Raw genomic sequence first — 22168 nt, forward strand, 5'->3', positions numbered from 1 at the left:
ATATTACTTTAAATCGTGTCTGCATTGATTAATGCTACGCGTGGCATTTGCTCGCTATATATATCGTGGGTACTTGTTGTTCAAGCAGACGAGTTCAACAATACAAGTTGGATACGTAAGAGTCTGGACTGTTCAAGTAGGTTACGCTCGGGACAGCTCGTGCTCATGGGAAGAAACGCATAACTTTCCGAGCGCCGCAAATGTATCACACGAGGAGTGACATTGGCAAAGTATTGTCTGTACAAAGCGTTTGTTTCCATGTGTGGTATTTTTATTTTCTATGTTTCACGGGAATCTTTTTATTTTGAATGTCATCACGAAATAACAATTCAACGTCTCAAGTATGGGACCATGTAAGACGTTGAACATGGTCTGTCTTTTTCTTCGTGGGCTTTATAAAGCCTAGGAATTGAAGTTCTGATACTGCTTTTATAAATCTTGCCCTGCAGAAAATAAAACTTGAAGAATACAGGGAACTCTAAGCATTCTAATACTGTATAGTCCAAAATCCAATGTCACAGTGCTCGTTTCCAACATCTCACACAACATAACTTACTGTGTGATGTCATCAACATCATCAGATTCTTCATGTTCATTCTCTTTATCTTCTCTTTGTGAAGTCACGACTGTTTGGAAAGCCATAAGCCAATCATAGAGATTAATAATGTTTCCAGATTCATTATGAAGTTTATACGCAACGCATATATCTGGTGCGTTGGACGGAATTACTCCAGATGCTGCAGTCTCAAGAGACGCAACCTGGCACAATACAAAATGAGATGTTATTACACAGACTGATACAAGTTTTTAAAATTTCCAACATACTTTTAGGTAAAAACCAAGGGGCAAAATACAATTTTTAATTAGATTTATTTTGTTGCAAATTCGTTTAGTATAGAATAAATGAGAAACAGAGAATAGCAATGTGAGGGCACATGACTTTTACCAACTTGTAAATATTGATAAGGATCAGACAAAGCTGTTTGGATAGAGAGTCTTGGTGCAGCAACAATATGCCTTCTTATCGTGGCAGAAGAATCAAAGTAAAACACTTCATACAACGGAAAGGATTTCACTTTTCGCAAATGGTACCTGAAAAACATGAATATAAACTGATGTGCTTTATCAAGCTTGAAACCTTCAGTGGTGAAATGCTTACTCATAAAATTTCCGGAGGAAAGTCAGCGCTTCCTCGCGTAGTTTTTCATATTTTGTCATCTTTTTCACTCTCTTTTTTTCAGCCTTTGCTCTAAGTCGCTGTGATAGTCGAAACAATGTGTACTAACTATAAGCAGTAAGTGTGCCAAAACAGTTTTTTGTATATCTTAACAAAATACTTCTTGAAGTTGATAGGCATATTTCACTGTCTCTAGTTGTTCTTCTCTGTCTTCAGTATTTTCATTCATTTCGACTTCATCTAAGTAGGTTATAGCAATATGAAATAAAAAACTGCACAACTTATGTGCTGTCCTGGGTTGAACTGCTTTAACGCCATACAATTTCACAAGCACACAACAGCTGTGATGAAAACTCAAAAAAGAATATCTAGTAACTTCAATAAACTTTACCATTTTCGCCAATACTTTTTAAGCTGTTGATTAAATATTTTATTCTAGAACATGCTGTAGAAAAATGCAATTCATCCTGTGATGAGTCAGAAGAAAGTTCTGATAACTGGAGTGGCTTGAGACAAGACTCAAGCCTTTCAATTAGCTGGTCACGTGATGAAACCTACATAATAAATGATAATTTCTGAATACTATGCCATAAACTACTTTTAAATTGCGTCAACAGAAAGAAGGATTATTAGTATAAGAGATTTTCAGTTATGAATTTCAGAATTATGCGTCAGAACATGAAAAAAATTCGTTTTTAGCTGGTGTCGAAACAACCACCACTACTGATATAAAAAATTACAGTATCTTAATTAAAACGCTTACCTTTAAGATCGTGAAAGCTTGTTGAAAGCCATCATGTTTTGTTAGTTCTGTGCGAAAGCATGAGCAATAGAGTTCTCGAATCTAGACATTTCAAATTGCATGTCTGTTTATGACTAAGTAAATCACGAGTACAGAGCTATCAAAAACTGAGTAATATAATTAGCATGAACTTGAAAAGGTATTAGAAACATCTAAAAGGCATTAGCTTATACATAGCCTATCCTACAATTATCAAGCACGAAAAACCTGTTTCCCCATTGGATAATGAGGTAATGTTGCTGTAAAAGCATGCAAGCTTCTTAGAGCAGAAAAATAAAAATTATGGAATTGATGCAGATCTTCCAACAGTTTTGCAACCAAGGCCTTCATACAAAAAGATAATAATGGTTAAAATCAAATGCTATTTTATTAGGAAATAAGCAAAGTATGATCAGATACCTTACCAAAGTATACCTTAAACTTTGTTCCATCTTTTATGCATTTTTGCTTGTCAGCTTTTAGTGATGCTAAGTGCCTGCAAAATCATAAAAATGCAGTGTACAAAAATATTTAAGCATATTCAATAAATAATTGATAACTAATGTCAAAATTGACTATTATTTAAAGCTTATAGTTCACCTTTTCATAGATTCTATTTTTTTGAATTCCTTAAGTTCATTTTTCTTCAAGTTGCAAATCATGTCAATCGATTCTTGGAGAGACGCACAGCAGGCAATGCTGGCAGACTAAAACAATTTAACATGTAAAATGAAATTAATATTATAAATATTACTAATGGCAGTAAGTTACCTGTTCATAAAAATGTTCCATCACACAAAATTTTAACGTATGTAGAAAGTTTGCAATTGAAAAGTCGTGGCATAAAAAAACATCTAGGATAAGCTGAAAGCACTTTCCGCTCAGTTTAAATGGATGTTGTGAAGTCAAAAGTATCTGAAACAAAATAGATGATACATAAAAAAGCAGCTGAACCAGATGCACATATGGACTTCTCATTTACCCTGTCAATAATAAGAGCAAGATGTGAGGAAGCAGATGGAGCATGAAACCTCTCAACCGAAAGATGAACTATAGCTGAATGGGGAAGAAGACGTTGTGATACATCCGACCATGATGTAGCAATGCCAAACACAAAAACAATCGGTAGACGTTGTGCATGAAAACTATATTTAAAGCAAACATAATGAAACCGAGCCAAAAAATAGATGTAGATAAATATGATTACATACCATTACTCATCATACTGTAAATATATGTCAAGGTAATTTTATGAAGTTTTAAAAACACTAAACACTAGAAGCTATAGGGGGTTATAATCAAACCTGCACATCAGTATAAATTCTTGCAGCACTTTTGGTGAAAATGCTTCCAACTGTTGGCAAATGACTATTATTGGTGGATTAGGTATTTCATTAATGAGTTTACGCTTCTTTGATGGAGAGGTTTGCAAGAACTTTGTTGCTATACTCTAGGGAAAATAGAGGGTTTCTTTAAAAAAAGCTACTACTTATTGTGAATATTATTTTATTGTACCAGGTCATATTAATTTTTTCAGGCAAACAGCTCAGCTACTGTAAAAAGCTTATTGAAAACTAACAAACAAGTTATAAGAATTTACATATACAACATTACCGTTTTGCTTTTTTACCTTAAAATACCACTTTTCAAGCATTGATATTGTTAAAGGTGTTGACTTCTTCTTCATATAAACTAAAAGATCATTATTAGTTGTACCATCTTTTTCGTTGTCTTCACATACATTAAGCAACTGGTCACCCAACGCCCTCATCAAAGACTTCATGTCTGAAAGCAACTTGATATAACTTATTTGAATATTAATAATATGGTGTAATAACAACTAGAAGAAATAAATTAATTTAATAATATAATTTATAATTGTAAATAATATAATTAATATAATTTAAGAAACAATAAATTTATATGAATGCTGTACCCAAGCATTTTATGAAAAATATAATGAAGGTTTACCCAACCAAATGTTTTTGCTTACTTGAGCAATTCTTTGCTTCCAATATGGCAACGTAAGAGGACACATCCTCTTTTATTTTAGTATAAAGCTGACTAAACAGTGTCACATGGTCAGTCATATTGACACCTAAATGAAAGCCAATGCCCAATTGTAATGCCATCACGATATAACGATATGTTATTTTTTTCAAATCCTGAGAACATTTCTACCTGTAATCAATGCTGCAGTAGGAATTTCTGTTCTTTTTCCTCTTGATAAGTCATTCTTTTCATATTGTTTTTCCTGGGCCAGCTTGATGTATTGTACCAAGTCATTAAAAAGTTTTTCTTGTATCTCTATATGCAGATTCTGTAAAACGACATTATCTCTTTTAGCTTAACATGTGAAAGGCGGACACTACGTGGTGAGTAGGAAAACCATTATTTAGCACTAATGGTATTACTGAGCAGAGTCATATTCCTACACCAACCTTAGAAAAATCCCATAACACAAAAGATAGCACAAACAAACATTTTATCTTAAGTCTTCTAAACTATATGAAAACATTATAGATAAAATTTTCTAATGATTCTTCTTCAGAGTTTGGGTTACTTTTGGTAAATTTCAATGAAATGTGTTAACTGGGAAGATAAGTTGTTATTATAACACCAAGATTATTCATTCCAATGTAAAAATTGAGATAGGGGCCCAATTTAACAACCAAAAGCAGCATGAAGCTGGTTACCAGTTCCCTGCTTAATTATTCAATAAATGAGTTTCCTGTCATGTGATTTCTTATTCAATAAACTGTTTCCAGGTGAACTTGGTCACATGTTACATAGTTTTTACTCATCTTATTATGTTCATTAAAACTTTTATTGATTTTGAATAAGGAACCAGTAACCAGCTTCATGCTGCTACAAAAGATACTGTTATTATGTTCATTAAAACTTTTATTGATTTTGAATAAGGAACCAGTAACCAGCTTCATGCTGCTACAAAAGATACTTTCGAAAAGTAATAAATGAATGAAACCAAAAAATAATATTCTTACACTTATGGAATCTTCAATTTCATTCCAAATTTTCTGAGCCATTTTCCAACGAAGCTGAGGCTTGACACCACAATCATCAAAATGGTCACTTGCTTGGATTGTTGATGATTTAGCATTACCAGGAATGAAAAAGCATCCCTAAAGAAATGCATTTTTTAAATAAGTTAACAAATAATTTTCAATGGTTAGGTTTGAGTGATTGATATCATAATTTTATGTTTACTAAAGTTTTATCACAACTTAAAAGTGATAAAACTTTGTTAAACATAAATTTTATATAGGAAATACATAAGTCAAACAAATGTCCAACTTCATTAAAAAGTATTCACATGGTAAAATTGTTTTTACAGAAATAATATAAGTTGCTACAGGAACAAACTGGAAAGTATGGAAGTTTCCTAAAAGAAACTGTACATGCAAAGATATGAGCTTTGTTATGACAATGTGCACTAAGCCTCAATTCTTTCTTTATTTACGTTATATTAGAATAACATTCAAACAACCAACTTTTCCTCATTTGTTTATAATAAATGATTGTGAATGAGAATATGGTTAGCATGCAAGAAAGTTATATGTTTGCATATGGCTTGTGCAGGTACTACTATGACTAGCCTAACTGAGCAATAGCAGCAATTGCAGATACTTCTTTCTTTTGTAAAAACAAAAGTTAAAGATTACGCACAAAATTAATTGCATCCTAAGTCCTGGACTAACCTTGGATATTGACGATGCGGCAATGTCTTCCATTTAGAAGGCAGGAAATGTATTGCACTGATGCACAAATGTATGTACATTCATACTATTATATCTGCAAAGCTGTAGGCTACATAAAATGCAAAAAATATGTATTTTATGGCAGCTGTACACAAACTTTAAAACAGAACTGAACTGGAACACTACTGTAAAAACCTATACAACTTTAAACGGTGCTTGCATGCAGTTAGCAACTGTGGTAACAACACACAATTTATGTGTCACAGCTATATCCTATATGTCTTTACAAATCAAAAAGTGAAGTACACGAAAACACTATCATGTCACCAAGAAGCTTGTCACTGTGCGCTGGCCAAGGTTGAAACATTTTTGTTTAAGTCAAAATAGGAATTAGTGGCTGAACTCAGCATGGTGGTGGTGGTTGCACCAGACTGCAGACCAGTATGGACTATAAGTTTTTCTGCACCAAACAGTGTAATTTTCAAAGACTGGTGTACACCAGGATTTACTTGGCTTACAAAGTAGCTTTTTTGACCCATTTTGTTCACCAGATAGCTATATTGTGCACCGATAATTACGCCGGAAAACGCAATCTTTCCATACGGGACTGCAGAGTATGGCAGGCATACACCCCAGATTTTTTGGCCGAAACAGTATCGCACACTGGGAAAAAAGCGATCATTCCAAAAAAAAGGGGTCACTAATTTTTTCTCTGTTTTCTATTGTAAAAGGCCTACCATAAATGCCGGACAGGCTTGGGCCACTAGCTGCAGTGCACACCAGAATTTCGGTTCTGCGCCCCCAAGATTTCGGCGAACAATGCCATACTCTGCAGTCCGGGTTGTGCACTCCTGTGCTAGAGCCAGATGTTCTTAATCTGCAAAGTTCAATGCAAATTGCAATCATCAATACAATGTATATTAAATAGGGAAATCCCCTTTAAAGGATCGACTTTACAACTCTTTGATTGAATCTACGATTTTCATGTATAAGATAACATTTTACAAACTAAACAACGTATATAAATTGAATCATTTTTTAAATATTTTTGTATTTAACATTATTTTACAGATAAATGGTTTATTTTTTTGTTATTTAGATATATTTATACCAAATCTTCGAAAGACGTCCTTATTTACCCTTGCATTTTATAAGTGAAAAGATGCCAAATAAAAAATGCCTTGTTGATCTGGCGCGAAAGTCTGTTCTCGCTTGTGTTTATTGCAGTCCTCATTTCTCCTCAAATACGAAAAAACAGCTTCTGTTTGCAACATATTGTAGCAATTGAATTTTTGATGTCTAAAAATGATGTGATGAATAGATTCTCGAATAAGACACTTGGCACTAATTTAAAAGTCTATAGTTGTAATCTAGTTGTTACTAGCAATTTTTAACGTTTTTTTTCTTGGGTACGTTTTAAGCCTTTTCTGCTTTGTCACTTTTTCCTGTTCATTGGCGCGTGTTAGTAACAACTGGCTTAATTTTTCGTCCCCACCGCGCTTTTGATGAAAAATAAATGAATGAAAACCGTTTTAACCCAAGTTTTTTTTTGGAACAAAATTCTTGCCTTCTTCTTCACAAAATATTCTTCTTCTTAAAATAATTTGTTTTAAATAAATACGACGTAGGAGTACAGCATTTTGTCCGCAGACAGATTTGCGAATATCTTTTGATTGAACGAACCGATTTTTACTTGATGAGGTAAAAAAGTTTTTCTTTTCCGCAAGGAATATGTTGCACCAATTTTTGGGTCGAAAAAGTGTCTAACCTTTTGGGAAGAAGGATTTTTTGCAATTTCCTTGTTTTAAGTTAAATTTTTGGCAAAAAGCGTACACAGCTCTGCTGCATCTGTGATTTCAAAACTAGAAAATTTGGCAAATTGTAATTTTATCTAAGTTATAGGCATTATTCTTCTATATTGAGCTAGCATATAGGTCTGTAAACTATTATTTGAAATTTCTATGGCAACTGAAGCATAAGAAATGGATTGTCAACCAGGATCAAGTGGGGATAATTCTTTTTCAACTAATTTGAAGTCTAAGAAAGGATATGAGCTTCCTTGGTAATTATTTGTGCTTATTATGTGTAAAGAGAAATTATTTAAATCTGAAACCTGTCTGACCGTGGGCCACAAAACCCTCGACCCACGTTGCAAGTTGTGAAATCTGTCGAGTATGCATTAAACTCAGTAAACTGTGCACAAGATGTAAAATGCTTTTATTATGCCTGCACAGTTGATGGTGACTCAACAGTGTTAACCAAATATAATCAGGATGTTGGATAGCGCTCTAAGTTGGCCTTTATTTTTAGTTTATTTAGACAAGCTTTCGCAAGCATCAGCTTGCTTCATTAGGTGTGCTAAGAGATCATATTGTTCCTAGTTCTTTGACTGTTTGAACACCACTTTATTGTAAATGACCAACAAATTTAGAAAGCAGTGCCCACCACTGAGGGATGGGGTTGGCATTTGACCAATATCTTAGCGTACAGGTTACAAGAAAGAATTTTTTAAACATCAACAGGATGGTTTTGCACCTTACCCCAAATGTCTTTCAAATTACATTCATACATTGTATATACTGGCTGCAATGAACACTCTTGACAAACACTTACAGTTAACATACTTCATTTTGGTAAATAACATTTTGTAGGGTGGAAAAGTACCGACCAACAAAATTAAGTGACGTTGTTGGGAATGAAGCAACTGTAAGTCGCTTGGATGTGTTCGCAAGAGAAGGAAATGTTCCCAATATCATAATTGCTGGGCCTCCTGGTGCTGGAAAAACCACAAGCATTTTATGTCTTGCGAGAACTATGCTGGGGCCAGCTTACAGTAATGCTGTTTTGGAACTCAATGCTTCAAATGACAGGTAAATACATTTTAGATGGTTAAGGTAAATTATATTTTCCTTGAATTGATGAGAATTATTTTCAAAAATAATTTGGAATGCAAATTAACCTTTTACCTTTATTACCTTGAAAAATTAAACTGGAGTGTTGGGTTTTATATGCTTTGGTTCATCTAGCACAGTGCTTTTTAACCTTTTTGATGGCGGTTTGCACTTTTTAGTGTCATGAAAATCTCATCCGCACTTGATACAGGCCAAGCTGTTAAATTTTTGGCTGGCTGGCAATTTCGTCGTTCATTCACTTTTTCTTGGTATTACTCATTCAAACTATACAATTTATGAAACGATCCTTACATGTGTCAGCATTTGTAGCCCCGATTTGACCCATACGGAAACAATCGTGACAGTTTTAATTTGTTTTAAGCGTACGATACATCAGGGTTAAATTACCAATGGCCCAATACACTGGATTCAATTTCCAGTTGCGCTACCATTGTAATTTCCGTGAGTAAGGTGTGAACGATGCTTACCTTTGCTCAGTAGTCTTGATAAAAAGTTCCAAATTCGAGTAATTCCAAAAAAATATTAAAAAATGTGTGTATCTATCGAACATGCACAAACACAAGTTTGGTAGCTGAGGCTGAACTGAGGTAGCTACCTGAGCAATGAGGAATCATCGCCGAGTTTAAAAGAAAGACTTACCTCAATCTGAGAATAAAATTTGTAATAACATACCATACTAGGTTGTTGGGCAACTTTTTTATGCTATTCACGTTATCGTAGTTAGGCCTAGCTTAGTTAAAGGCTTCCTTGTTGAGTTTAGCGGTTTGTGCAAGGGTCTGTATACAAGAAAATGGAGTGTTACATAGCCAATACTGTCAAAAATATTAACAAAATTATTTTTGGTTTTTCAAATTTATCCACCTCACAACAGTGCGAGTACTTGAATGTATAAACCAGCGTGGTCCAACTACAGGCCCGCGGGCCGCATTATTGATTTAATTTATTTTAATTAGAACAAGTATAGCATTTGGATAAAAAGTGTCAAAAATTTAATTCAAAGTTGTAGACAGCAGGGCCTATACTGTTTCAACCTATCAGGTCTCGTCAGTACAACTGGGCTTCTTAAAGGCTGATATGTACCTAGTGTTCCGGACGTTTTTGTTTCCTTTAAATATTCCACAGTTTTCATGTTATTTATCTTTCAAATTGGAACCCTAATACTGGCTATTGCGCAACACTCAGAAATGTGGCATAATCCTATAATTGCGACAGCATCATTGCATCCATTTGTTTGTTGCGTCATAATAATAATAATACTGGTAATAGTATTGGAAGTGGCCCGCAAGTTGTCACGGTTTTGTACAGTGGCCCGTAAGTCAAAAGTAGTTGGACCACGCTGGTATAAGCCATCGCCTTGTTATGATGTGATATCAACATGCTCCATTACTTTGCTGTTGTTTTTCTCTTTGCCACTTCAATATTTTGTCACGCTCTTTTTAATGCGAGTCTTATTCATGGAAGCTATACTGAAAGAACTGGATTTGCTCTGTAGTAACTACGCAATGTATATTACTGATGAGCTTGCCTTGACTACAACCCGACACAAGGGTAAGCATGAAAACGCAAAACTTGCACAACCAATCAGCGTTGCTTAAGAAAAACTGAAAATCAAAGAGACATATTTCATCCGCACTTTATGCAAACGGTGTTTGTCATCCGCACTAGAATTTTTTTTCTATACGCACTAATGCATACAGTCTTACAGGTTGAAATGCACTGGTCTAGCACATAGACAGTATACCTTGAGGACCAAGATTACATCTTTTTTCGGAGTGTGAAGTATAACTTTATTTGATTATAGCTTTAATTTTTTTCGTTGCATTTTGTAGAGGAATTGATGTTGTTCGAAACAAAATCAAAATGTTTGCTCAGAAGAAAGTAACTTTGCCCAAAGGCAAGCAAAAAATTATAATTTTAGATGAAGCAGATAGCATGACTAGTGGGGCCCAGCAGGCATTACGAAGGTAAGGAATAAATAATAGTTTGTAAATTTGTCACATAATAACCGAATATTTAGCTGTGTAAAAAGTTTTGATAATAACTGCAGGCTGATTGAAATGTTTACACCATGTTCACACTCTTAGTAAGTTAGTTAGTAAGTAAAATGACATCGTACAAACAGTTGATTCTTTTTCAGAACTATGGAGATCTACAGCAAAACCACTCGTTTTGCTTTGGCCTGTAACCAGTCTGATAAAATAATAGAACCGATTCAATCGCGTTGCGCAATTTTAAGATATAGCAAGCTTACAGATGCCCAGGTAAAAGCGTGTTCAATAACATCATCCAATTCACAGTCATTTTGGGTCTAATGTTATTATTTTGTAATAACAACCAGTTTTTATCAACTTTTGTTTTCTTGTCTCCGATCTGCTTATGTGAAGATTCTTAGCCGCATTATGGAGGTGATTGACAAAGAAAACGTTCGTTATACAGATGATGGCTTGGAAGCAATCATTTTTACTGCACAGGGTGATATGAGACAGGTATTTATATTTAGTGATTTTGTGTTCAGTCAGTACCTAGTTTGGTCAATGATATTGTCATAATATATTTTTATTACCTATATTCAATATAACATTTTGTTTGAAAATTGCTGTTATGTCAGTAATTATTAAAATGGGTAACCATAGATGAATCATTTTGGTATTGTACTTCAAAGTTTACAACTGTTTAAAAGGCCCAGTTTTACCGTATTATTTTAATAAGTGAGATTGATTAAGTGGTAATTGATTAGTGGTTGTTAAAGTTATTTGTGGTATGGAACACACCCAAGTTTTAGACATAGATTCATCTTTGGAACCCTTTGTTAAGATTTAGAAACTTACGTCATACACACAGTGTGCGATTCCTAATCTCTGCCAAAACGCTGTTGACCAAGCCGGTTCTATCGAACGTCAAACAAATTCGCTGCCAAGCCAACTATATGTAACCCAGCATAAGAATTACTGATGTAAACCAGGGCTTCTCAAACTTTTTTGTTCTGCGACCCCATTTTGAAAAAGATATTTCTATGCGACCCCATTATGGGGACATTCACGTTAATGACATTAAAACGGGGTTAGTTCTTTTGTCTATTAAGACTAGGGTTAATTAGGATATCAATAATTTACAGCAATCATAGCGTAACAATGCATCAATTGTTACGATTGGTTATATTTTATCGTTCGACATTTCACACCAACGGTTGCGGTCAATCCTTCAAAAACACATTTCTTGGAAATGGATAGCCTATTAACATGACAATAAAAATATTTAATAGCCTTTTTCCATGTGCACAGGCCGGGCTGGTTGTAAAGTCATCAAGGACCGCTTACATAACGGCCCTAAAATGCAGTCATTTCCATGTGATTTTTTGAAAAACTTGGCCACTTCAGATTGACATCATGGCAAGACTACAACCTACCGGCACTAGACTAAAATTACGACCCCAAAATTTCCTTACGCGACCCTATTTGGGGTCGCGACCCATAGTTTGAGAAGCCCTGATGTAAACCACGTGATTAAGTTGTAATTATTGTTTAAATATGTGATCTTGCCAAAAACATCTCATGATAACATTACGCCAGAAATTCCCAATGCAAGATGTGTTTGTAGCACTCCACTAAAAATGTGCATGTGAATCGTACGTTTTCGATGATTCAGCATCATCCCAGCTAATGTGTATACTGGTAACCAGAAATCACTAATACATTCCAAAATGACAACAATAACACAAGCACTGGTCATTTTCGAAGTGAAATACTTGGAAAAGTGAGTTCTAATGCAAAGTAATATGACTAAAGCCACACCTTTTATTGGCAATCTTTGCTATTGTATACCGTAGTATACATATGCTCATTATTTACAAAGCAAAATAATTGCAGAGAACAAAGCGATTATTGTGTTAAAATGCGCAATATACAGTTTAAACACAAGTGTTTAAAACAATATACGTATATCATAATGATCTAAAAATTGCCATATGTATACATATCTAGCGCTGTAGAGTAGGTAGCGCCTTTTACTCACAATTCAAATTGTTACAGTGTTTGATTTGATAATTTGGTTTCATGTATTTATTTAAACATTTGCTCTGATGAAGAACATAAGAATGTTCGAAACTAGTTAACCAATAAAATTATGTACCTGCCAGCAGTTTGTTTGCTTTTAGCAACTTCATGGCACTTGAAGCGTATTTCGACTCTACCCACACTATAATTTCATATCAAGCAATATAAGTTTTTCACTGCAATTAAATTTTAATAATTATCTGCCCTCATTTCAGGCTCTAAACAATCTTCAGTCAACATATCAGGGATTTGGATTTGTAAATGGTGAAAATGTCTTTAAAGTTTGTGATGAACCACATCCTTTGTTAATAAAAAACATGCTTGACCATTGCGTGAGTGGAAATCTTGATGAGGTATGACGAGGCTTTACATATTAGTTATTACCTACTTCTCTTTTTGTCCCAAGAATTGCAAGCTATAAAGTAAAGAATTTTTTCGTCACATTGACATCGTTTTCCACAGGCATACAAGGTGATTAACCATTTATGGAACATGGGATATTCTGCTGATGACATTATAACGAATATATTTCGAGTGGTAAAAACTCATGATATGGCCGAATATGTCAAGCTGGAGTATATCAAGCTTATTGCGCAAACTCATATGAGGATAGTCCAAGGCATAAACTCTCTTTTGCAACTGTCTGCTCTCATTGCTAGACTCTGCCGTATTACCATTGACCAGCCAACTACAGCAACATGATTTAAAGAATTCTGTTCAAACATTTTCATGCAATATGAGTGCTTAAAACTTTAGCCAAAGGGAATGCAAAGGGGAAAGTTAACAACAGATAAGTTTCAGATGTCTACAAATGTATACTGTCTTATATTTGTAACCATGCAGATCCAGTTGTTTCGTTTTGTTTTCATGTAGGTTTCACAATTTGTAATGACCTGCGACTAAATATTTTCTGGCATAAATGTTTGCCTAATAGGCCAAGCTTCCAAGAAAAGCCACACTGAAATGTTATAATATATCTAGCTATGAAGTAACGATAATTTGCAAAATCTATGCAAAGACAACACATTCTACCAGACCATTTCTGTGTGAGGTGTCCAAATGTGTGACGATTTTGGTCCTAAGTGTCCCAGACACTCTTGCATTTTGGTAACAATTGGTCCACACAACAAACAGTACTATGACATAAAATGTTTCTTTGAATTAATGATGTCGGGGAACAGGCACATTTACAATACAAACTACAGCTTTCCCAGTAACAATGACATTTATAGCATTATGATAGCTAAGCTAATCATTCCATTTAGACCATAAAATGCCCATATGTTAAAATCCAGCAACAGTAACTAAAACGATGAACACAATACACATAAAAATCAAAGAGCATGGATATGTCCTTTTTGGGAATCTTTACAATAATAAGAAAACTTATCACATCAGGTGGTGTGGTATATGATAATACCAATTCATATCAGACAACAACATATAATATAGGCACGGAAAATGTTTTTATAAGTGGTGTGGTATTTCCCTTTTAGTGCGTGTTTTTTGTACTGCTTGTTGACGCTTTTTTCTGATAGCCACATTTGTATTCATGCTATGTTTAAGAGCAGGAAGAGTCACACGCTCTGTGGTGCTTGTTCCAGCCCTGCAATCAAAAAATAAAACGTCCAGTTGGCCACAACAGATACCTGTGTTTATAGATATTTGATCAAATGTTTACTCACACAGTATGTTGATGTGATAGGTTCTGCTTTAAGGACACTTTAGGTAACTTCATTACTTCTTCAGACCTTAAAGTATCAAAGACTTCTTTAACACCAATGAAAATACGATAAAACTTAATGCACCAAGGTAATTAACGATAATTTCCTTTGTCATTATAATTGTACCTAGCATTAGTGTTAATAGTTTTTGATGAGGTTCTTCGACTTATTGCGCTTTTGGTTGAATATAACAAATCGCGGAGGTCAGCTTTTAAAAGATGATTCTCTTCTTGCTGGCGTGCACTTAACTGCAAAACAGTGATTGCAGTGTAATGCTTAAAGTGAGGAGTAAATCAAACAGTAGTTGACAGTAAGTATGCCAAAAGTGGCGGCGATTATGTTTTCGATGGACTTGCTGGTGACATTTGTTTTCAGCATTTAAGTGCCATAGCTGAGTTTACAATATACAGTACAGGACTAGGTTAGCACCTCATATCAAGAATGAGTTGTAACTTAGCCTATACCTTACCCGTATGAATATACCAAATGTAAGTTGTCATGCTAAACCAAATTTGTGTTTGATGACACATTTCGGCAGTAACTGGTTAACCACTAACCTAACTAACTCATTCTCCGGTATACTTACTGACAACTCGTCTTTGATTTATAGTCAACTTGTTTTTGTATTTGCCTCTCACTTAAAGCATTTTATGAAGATGAATGTGTAGACTAACATTTCGTTTAAAGAAAAGTCACACAGGATTAAAATGCTTACACGGTGAAGATATTTTATGATAACTTCACATTCAGGAACAGAGGGAGAACGTGGCTCCACTCCAGGGCTGTCTTGTATCTATAAAATCAACAAGCTAGTTCTGACCAAAATGAAAAACACCTGCAATAATCCAGAGTGGGTTCATTTTACAGAACAAATCAATGGCAATCTTGTGATGACAGCAGTGCAAAATCACATACCCTTAAAGGGTCCAATGTAGCACCAAAAGGAAGAGTGTGTTCTGTAGCCTCAGTGGAAGAGAGGTAAGAAGGCTCAGTTGCTGTTGGAGTTTGATCAAATGGACTCGTGTCTTCTGAATGATCTTCATCTTCAGGAGATATGTTGTTGGAGCTTACTGATGATTTGCCTTTGCCAGACCTTGCATGGTTGTATATTATAAGTTGATTTTAATGTGTACTTTAAGGAAAACATACACTTCGTCGAAAACTATTGTAAATCATGTCACCTTTTTCGATGCATTTGTAGTGCATGCTGGAGCAAGTTATTGCGACCTTGTGCATTCTTTAAAGCAAGCCTCAAGTCTTTTACTTCTTCTTGTAAAAGAATACTTTGAAGATCACCTGATGCTGAATATACACAACATTCGATATATATTGTATACAATAATACACATCACGAGAGTATTAGGCAAAAGTATGTTGATTAAAAATAGAAGTATTTCGATATATGACACGTAACACTAGTCAACACAATTTTTGCTGCCCAGAAGTTTAGAACAGATTATGACCAAGTTTTGAGCCCTGAATCCAAAAATTACATTACTTTTTCCCTATCAGGTTAAGTGTTTAGTTTATTTAAAGTTTTTGGTATTTCCACTGGCGATTATAGGTGATTTCATTGTGACATCACAAATTTTGATCCATTTAATGCCTGTTAACTATCCACTATTGTCATATACATTTAGTGACATCATAACTGTCATTATGACTAAACAACACATGTTTCATTGTGTGAACATCTTCCCTTTTCTCTGTTTTTTTGTGTGGTATTTTGCTCAGTTTTTCCACGAAAAATATTCTATTAAATCTGATACAAGTATACCTTACCATATGCAAACAGTATACAGTAACAGGAAAGCAATAACCGATCTTGCAAAGTATGTATATCTTGCATGCTTTGCTATTACAGGTATGTCGGGTGATCAAGAGTCTAGATCAGTGCTTCTCTACCCCTGGGTCGCCATTTGGTTGATTTGGGTCGTCATCGCCAATTAAACTAGTCCACAAAGCCGTTCGATAACTGAGTACCTTACTCTATTCATTGCATATTAACTCTTTGTTGACGTCATAGTGCATTGTTGCGGAAACACAAGTGAAGAAGCATGGTGATGATTATTTGCTGTGAGACTTTAGATTAGCTACGTTTGAGTCAAGGCTAAATATTTGTAAATACGTCGCTATTAATTTACGTTTAATATTTGGGTCGCCGCAAAAAAAGGTTGAGAAGCACTGGTCTAGATTGTAGACAAGCTTTGAGCACTGCGCAATGGGCAAAAATCCACACAAAAAGCTTTAAGTTTGCTGTTTCGATAGTAAGGGGAGAGCCTTGAAAAAGATTTTTGCATCCACCGCTATTTTAGGGCTGTGAAAACACTTGGCATAATCAGAAAGAATATACTGGAGTTTGACATATCCAAACTTGGACACAGCAAAAAGACCAAATCCACACAATAAAGATCTTTCTGTTTCTGTGCTGTATATAAAAGCCTGGCACTGCAGGAATCTTCACTTCAAACAGAAGAGAATGTTATCAACAGATTGTGATGCTACCTTTGCAAATTACAATTGTAACCCACATTCTTTGTCACCGCAACTCTGTTAACAAATAAAGCTTAATGACTTTGCAACAGATCTGAATCTTTCCAAATATTCTTTAGAGTTGGCTTCAAGGCACCTATATCGCGATATTAGTGAAATGGAAGTACTGTATGTTACCAAGGGAGGTGTGCTACTGCCATGTGGGTTGACTGGTATTGGTCAATTAAACGTGACGCTTCTCTTGCTATACTGTCTTCGGACATCACTAAAGCAAAAGTTTATGGCTAATATTTGACGTTTTTTGAGAAATTTGTGGCTGCCCTGCCTAACTTTACTAAATTGTGGGTTTACTTTACTAAATGATCGTAAAAATTAACGTGTTTTTCACTTTCTACAAAACCATTTTACCACTATTTTAAGACGGACTACTTCAATAAAATCACAAAATTTTTTGTAGGCCGGTGTAATCTATTGTATATCTGTTAAGTCTGGGAACAAAATGAGTTCCAATAAACATCAATGCATCATTGTGTAATTTTGTGGACAATGATAAACCAACAAAGGCCTAACTCTTGTCAGGCGTACAAATTATATATAATAATTGCTTAGTTCATACTCATTAACATAAAGTGGACCTCCACCAAAATGTGACTGATTATTTTGGTAAGTAATCAAGCTGAACTTATTCTAGTAGTGTCTGTAATGACCAATTGAGACCTCCTTAAAGCAACCGAGTATACACTTGTGTTGTCATAGAAATCATTAGGTAGTTCACTGTTAATCGTCTCTTTGATGAATTGTGTGAGAACCATTGTACTTGACTAAGTTCCAACTTCTAACTTAATCCCACGAACGAAGTAGAAGTGTCAAATCAATAAAAAATTGCCATGTTTAAACATATTCCAGTCTATCAGTATGGGCATAATAGCACTATAAAGCCAGCCTACTAACTTAAGCCTTTTCAGGCTTGTGTTACACATATTTCTGTTACCATCTGCAATTCAGTTTACAGACACTGCTGCCAATGAGTAGTATAACATGCTAAATTTTTTGAACTGAAATTTATAACTATTAACGGTCTTATACTAAATATTTTTGATATGAAATGAATCTTGGTGTTATTGAAAATTATATATATTAGAATTTTAGATTTGCAATGTAGAACACGTACTCTTTATCCCCACATACAAAATATAACTGGTGTTTGCAGTAATAATAAATTTCAAAAGGCATGGCACACCTGCATCATTTGAAACAGAACTGCTATCCACTGCTGAAAATGATCTCTGACCTGAATAGTAAAAAAAGAACAGAAATTGTGTATTTTTGCTCATGAAGATCATTACAATAAATTAAAAAAACTAATAATAAGGAATATTTTATTTTGTGGACTATACAGTTTAATACCTTGATCTGGGTTAATATTTTTTCCCATAATAAACTTGAACTGTAAATCTAAAAAGAAATCACAATGAAAAATATACTTTGAACAAAATTAATTAAAACAAACAGTTAAATATATTTCTACTATTATATACATAAATAATTAAGCTATCACACAAACATTTGGAGTTGGCTTGTACTAATTTAACATACCTTTATTTTCCTGTTTTAACCTGTCAACTTCTTCGTGCAGTTTTTGGAGGGTATCAGCATGCTGTTGTTGCAAAAATTTAATGTTTTTGTTGTAATAAAGCAACTTTTGCTGTTCTGCTGGTGATAAATCATTTAAAAATTGAATGTCCATTGGAGTTGAAGTCTGGCCAGCATCGCCATGGTGATCAATTAGAGGCACTAATGAGCTTCCAGTAGGTGGCAGTGTTTGTAGACGATCTCTAAGAAATGGTTTAGGATAGCGAGAACGATCAAGTGTTGATACACGTGACCATGACGGCAAATTTCCCAATGGCGGTAGTGCACTTGATGACATAATTTATTCTTAGACAGTGTATTACAGGCTACACGCCTTCGTGTTACACAGTAAGAAATACTATTTACTCCATTGTAAGTCCTGCAAAACAAGCAGAAGAGTTACAATTCAAAGAGTACAAATCTTTTCAGCAGTCCTGGCAGTTGGCTATACCTATTATATATTGTTATAAAAGTTTCTTTAGGGATGTGCACTGCAACATAATTCCGATTTTCCTACTTCCTTTTAACTGAAGCATTGCACAATACGAAACATCTTTCGAAAGTGACCTTAAACTAAAACCCTCTTTTGAATCCATAAATGCAATGATACCTACAAACTCAAACTTAAACAAATACATTTAATTCAAAATATCTATCTATATATCTACTAACTAATTAGCTAAATACCAATTAGTTGCGAAAAATAAATTTAACAACTAATAGATATACTACTTTTTGGAATACTAATTATTCAATATGCCTCACATGGCACACCTCAAAATTAAATTTATAAAACCCTAAAAATATACCATTATGTAATAGGTGAACGCTAATTTGTTAAACATTAAGGCGATAGAAACTATACTTCACTTGTTGATCTATGGTCTATCTATCTTACCATACTACAAATATGTACATTGAAATAAAGGCTGAGGCAAAGCTGTTTAAAGGACAAATGTAAAATGTAACTTAAGGCTAGCTGTAACTGATTTGTAAGAAAATTGGGATACTTGAAGTTAGCTTCATTTAATTGAGCACACAGAAATATACCGAAAAAATTTAGCCGGCAAGGCAGATGTGCACATAAGTATAACACTTAATATAAGACATAAACATAGAAACACAAGAGTAACACCACAGCAAAAAGCAAAAAAACATTACCTTCAACATAATTGTAATACATTAGGCAAGATGCGGGATAAACTTGAGGTGAACATACTGATCACGAAATAAGACAAGATATAACTAAGCACTGCATAAGTATAGTGACAGGAAAGTGAAACGAAAGACCAACATCACAGTGAAAGCAAAGGCAATGAAAAGAGAAAGAGCAATTAATTACAAAGGAAGTATGGTAACACAAAATAATACAGCATATTTACTAATGCCACAAAAAGTATGACTGACATGGATGTGATAAGGGATAGGAAATATCTTCATAAAAGTAACAAATTTCTTACATTTTAATTCAATATGAAGTGTTCATACTGTTTCACTGTTTGCCGTATACTGTATAACAAAGAAAAATGTCATTAAATAATTCAGCTTGCAATAACAAATAATTTTTTTGCAAAGGTATCAATGTCGCTTGGAAAGTGGCAAACAAAACAAATAATCAAAAAATCTTTTTTAAACATATGCATGGAAACACCTATACACCAGCATTAATTTCCCACAACCAAAATACTAGCATGCCCTTTCATACTAAGCAGTTTAAATAGCAACAGCAGTATAATTAGGACCAAGCAATAAGTAGATACTATTAAGTTATCAAACCAAATAACCTCTGTTGTATCTGTGGGGAGGGACAATTAATGGAATGGTGGCATTTCTGTGCATTTCATTAGGAAAAGTAGGGTGCGGTCCTGGAGATGCTACAGGGGTGCTACCTGTGCTGTCTAGTTCATGTTGAGAATGGACACCTAAATTACCAGTTGATGTGGAGTTTTTAAAATTGTTTTGCATCGCTTTTCGATCGTCATCATGAAGGCGAAGTAAAACCTCAATACAAGGGACAAGATGATTCCAAGAAAACATGGTAACCTGTTGTAAATCAACTGTCCATGTTGGAGATATGTGTAAGCAAATCCTAGCAGCAGCCAAACACGAAGACATAACAAGGGATGGTTTGAAAACAAGAAATGCTTGATCTTGCAGAGAAACTTCTAAGAAGTAATTGACATTCTTTTCCAAGTATACATATGCTTGTTCACGATTCACAAGCTGACGGCCAGCGTGTAGATCACGTGCACCAAGAGCATATTGCATGTAATATTCTTTGAAATGGGAAGCAGTAGGAAAGCCTATATGCCATTCAAATGCAGAAAGCAGTTTAATTTCCATGTTAAGATACTCACTCGCATTCAAACTCCATTGCAGATGATCTAAGAGCACTTTAAATTTAGGGATTTTTTCTTCTCTTTCTTCAAATTTGCTGGCGACCAATAAACAGCATAAAACTAACATTTGCAACTCATCGACGGCAATTTCATACTTATCCGTGTAACGATCGTATAGACATACCGCTAAATGTTGCGCATTACTATTAAGCCGATATTTCTGACATGTCAAAGCAAGCCAATCAACCAGATATCTTCTCCAGTACATCAATTTAGAACCGCCTTTTAACCGCAACAACAAATTTTCTCTACTCTTTAAAGTATCGTGAATATCTTTAGCCAAGTCATTCCAATCCCACCATTCGCAATCCATCGGTACCAATAGCTGTATTACGTTTATTAGGCTTAATAGCTATTACGATAGCTGTATTACTTTTATTATTTAACAGTAGGCTTAGTTTTTAATCTCACAGCATGAGTCGTAAGGCTAATAAGTTCGTAAGAATTGCAAACAGAGGAATGCAAAAGCAGTCATGGAAACGACGCGCCGCAAGGGAAAAACCATTCGTGGCGTAGGGCAGTTCACCAACGCTGGAGTTTTTGTTTTATATTTTTTTTTAAACAAAAACAATTAATTAATTTCCTAGAATTACTGATATACTGTAAGTACAAAACATGCAAGCAATTTTGTAAAACATGCGTGATATTCTGGTCAAGTATTTAATAAGTTTCAGAGTGCAATCTTTAATCTTTAGTGTTTAGAGGATAATTAATCTTCTATAACATAGATACTACATTAATACCTAATGTGTTAATGTAGTATCTATGTTTAAAAGGTGTTTTCTCCAACAATAAAAATCACGCCCAAAGCAACCTGGAGCGACAGAGGCAGACTTTCAACAAAAGCGTTTTTTAAATTACGAAAACCTTTACTACTTATTTGCAAAGGACCCGGTAAAACAATTTTGAGGAAAAATTTAAAAAAATTAAGTAACTGTGGGGTAATAATTAAATCGATTCGTATAATTAAATCATAATTGTATGTGAAATGTGATTACGTATATTATACTGTTTAAGTTTAATTTTCAATGAGAAAACGTTTGGATTTTTGAATTTTTACACAATTTAACTTACGCTATAAAATAAATGCATTGTAATTAATATCTGCATTGTTTGTAAATTTAGCAACTGGCTGTTTATGAATCAGTATTTAGGAATTACAAGAATACATAACTTATGCAGGGACCTAAATTTACCTTCTTACCCGGGCCCATATTGTGCTTTACACGGCCCTGCCTAAACCTGCTGCGTCTAAACCATAATTAGATTTGAATTTATG

The 22168-nt window shown here is 34.4% G+C and overlaps 4 protein-coding genes across 4 annotated transcripts; 1 reads left to right on the top strand and 3 right to left on the bottom strand.

The window, feature by feature from the left end:
• Positions 1–255: 255 nt before the first annotated feature.
• On the bottom strand, positions 256–6453 carry LOC143447118 (origin recognition complex subunit 3-like). The gene is made up of 19 exons (XM_076947055.1): positions 6415–6453; positions 5678–5786; positions 4964–5101; positions 4140–4278; positions 3952–4056; positions 3589–3743; positions 3263–3408; positions 2941–3103; positions 2730–2873; positions 2559–2665; positions 2394–2454; positions 2187–2303; positions 1941–2021; positions 1569–1731; positions 1338–1417; positions 1160–1257; positions 951–1092; positions 557–759; positions 256–443 (listed from the first exon to the last, which is right to left on the bottom strand). The coding sequence occupies exons 2-19, from the start codon at positions 5708–5710 to the stop codon at positions 338–340; spliced, it is 2181 nt and encodes a 726-aa protein (XP_076803170.1). The 5' UTR covers positions 5711–5786; positions 6415–6453; the 3' UTR covers positions 256–337.
• A 1101-nt stretch (positions 6454–7554) lies between these two features.
• On the top strand, positions 7555–14287 carry LOC143445977 (replication factor C subunit 2-like). The gene is made up of 7 exons (XM_076945404.1): positions 7555–7739; positions 8329–8547; positions 10419–10553; positions 10727–10850; positions 10974–11075; positions 12857–12994; positions 13104–14287. The coding sequence occupies exons 1-7, from the start codon at positions 7660–7662 to the stop codon at positions 13341–13343; spliced, it is 1038 nt and encodes a 345-aa protein (XP_076801519.1). The 5' UTR covers positions 7555–7659; the 3' UTR covers positions 13344–14287.
• Positions 13776–18889, bottom strand: LOC143445976 (uncharacterized). Its single transcript, XM_076945403.1, has 9 exons — positions 18455–18889; positions 18266–18313; positions 18099–18149; positions 15547–15667; positions 15281–15458; positions 15081–15158; positions 14492–14613; positions 14327–14392; positions 13776–14247 (listed from the first exon to the last, which is right to left on the bottom strand). The coding sequence occupies exons 1-9, from the start codon at positions 18786–18788 to the stop codon at positions 14109–14111; spliced, it is 1137 nt and encodes a 378-aa protein (XP_076801518.1). The 5' UTR covers positions 18789–18889; the 3' UTR covers positions 13776–14108.
• A 34-nt stretch (positions 18890–18923) lies between these two features.
• On the bottom strand, positions 18924–21392 carry LOC143445978 (cyclin-J-like). Its single transcript, XM_076945405.1, has one exon. The coding sequence runs from the start codon at positions 21200–21202 to the stop codon at positions 20261–20263; it is 942 nt and encodes a 313-aa protein (XP_076801520.1). The 5' UTR covers positions 21203–21392; the 3' UTR covers positions 18924–20260.
• Positions 21393–22168: the final 776 nt, after the last annotated feature.

The sequence above is a fragment of the Clavelina lepadiformis genome, chromosome 2 (genome assembly GCF_947623445.1).
Source record: "Clavelina lepadiformis chromosome 2, kaClaLepa1.1, whole genome shotgun sequence".
Classification (NCBI taxonomy): domain Eukaryota; kingdom Metazoa; phylum Chordata; class Ascidiacea; order Aplousobranchia; family Clavelinidae; genus Clavelina; species Clavelina lepadiformis.

Coding starts and splice junctions, on each gene's coding strand:
- LOC143447118 (XM_076947055.1), bottom strand. CDS start 5,710: ATGGAAGACATTGCCGCATCGTCAATATCCAAG. Junction 4,057..4,139: donor TACTGCAGCATTGATTACAG/GTAGAAATGTTC, acceptor GCTTTCATTTAG/GTGTCAATATGACTGACCAT. Junction 1,258..1,337: donor ATGCCTATCAACTTCAAGAA/GTATTTTGTTAA, acceptor CGACTATCACAG/CGACTTAGAGCAAAGGCTGA.
- LOC143445976 (XM_076945403.1), bottom strand. CDS start 18,788: ATGTCATCAAGTGCACTACCGCCATTGGGAAATTTGCCGTCATGGTCA. Junction 18,314..18,454: donor GTTAAAACAGGAAAATAAAG/GTATGTTAAATT, acceptor ATTTCTTTTTAG/ATTTACAGTTCAAGTTTATT. Junction 15,668..18,098: donor TTCTGTTTCAAATGATGCAG/GTGTGCCATGCC, acceptor GTGTATATTCAG/CATCAGGTGATCTTCAAAGT.
- LOC143445977 (XM_076945404.1), top strand. CDS start 7,660: ATGGATTGTCAACCAGGATCAAGTGGGGATAATTCTTTTTCAACTAAT. Junction 8,548..10,418: donor CTCAATGCTTCAAATGACAG/GTAAATACATTT, acceptor TGCATTTTGTAG/AGGAATTGATGTTGTTCGAA. Junction 10,554..10,726: donor GCCCAGCAGGCATTACGAAG/GTAAGGAATAAA, acceptor ATTCTTTTTCAG/AACTATGGAGATCTACAGCA.
- LOC143445978 (XM_076945405.1), bottom strand. CDS start 21,202: ATGGATTGCGAATGGTGGGATTGGAATGACTTGGCTAAAGATATTCAC.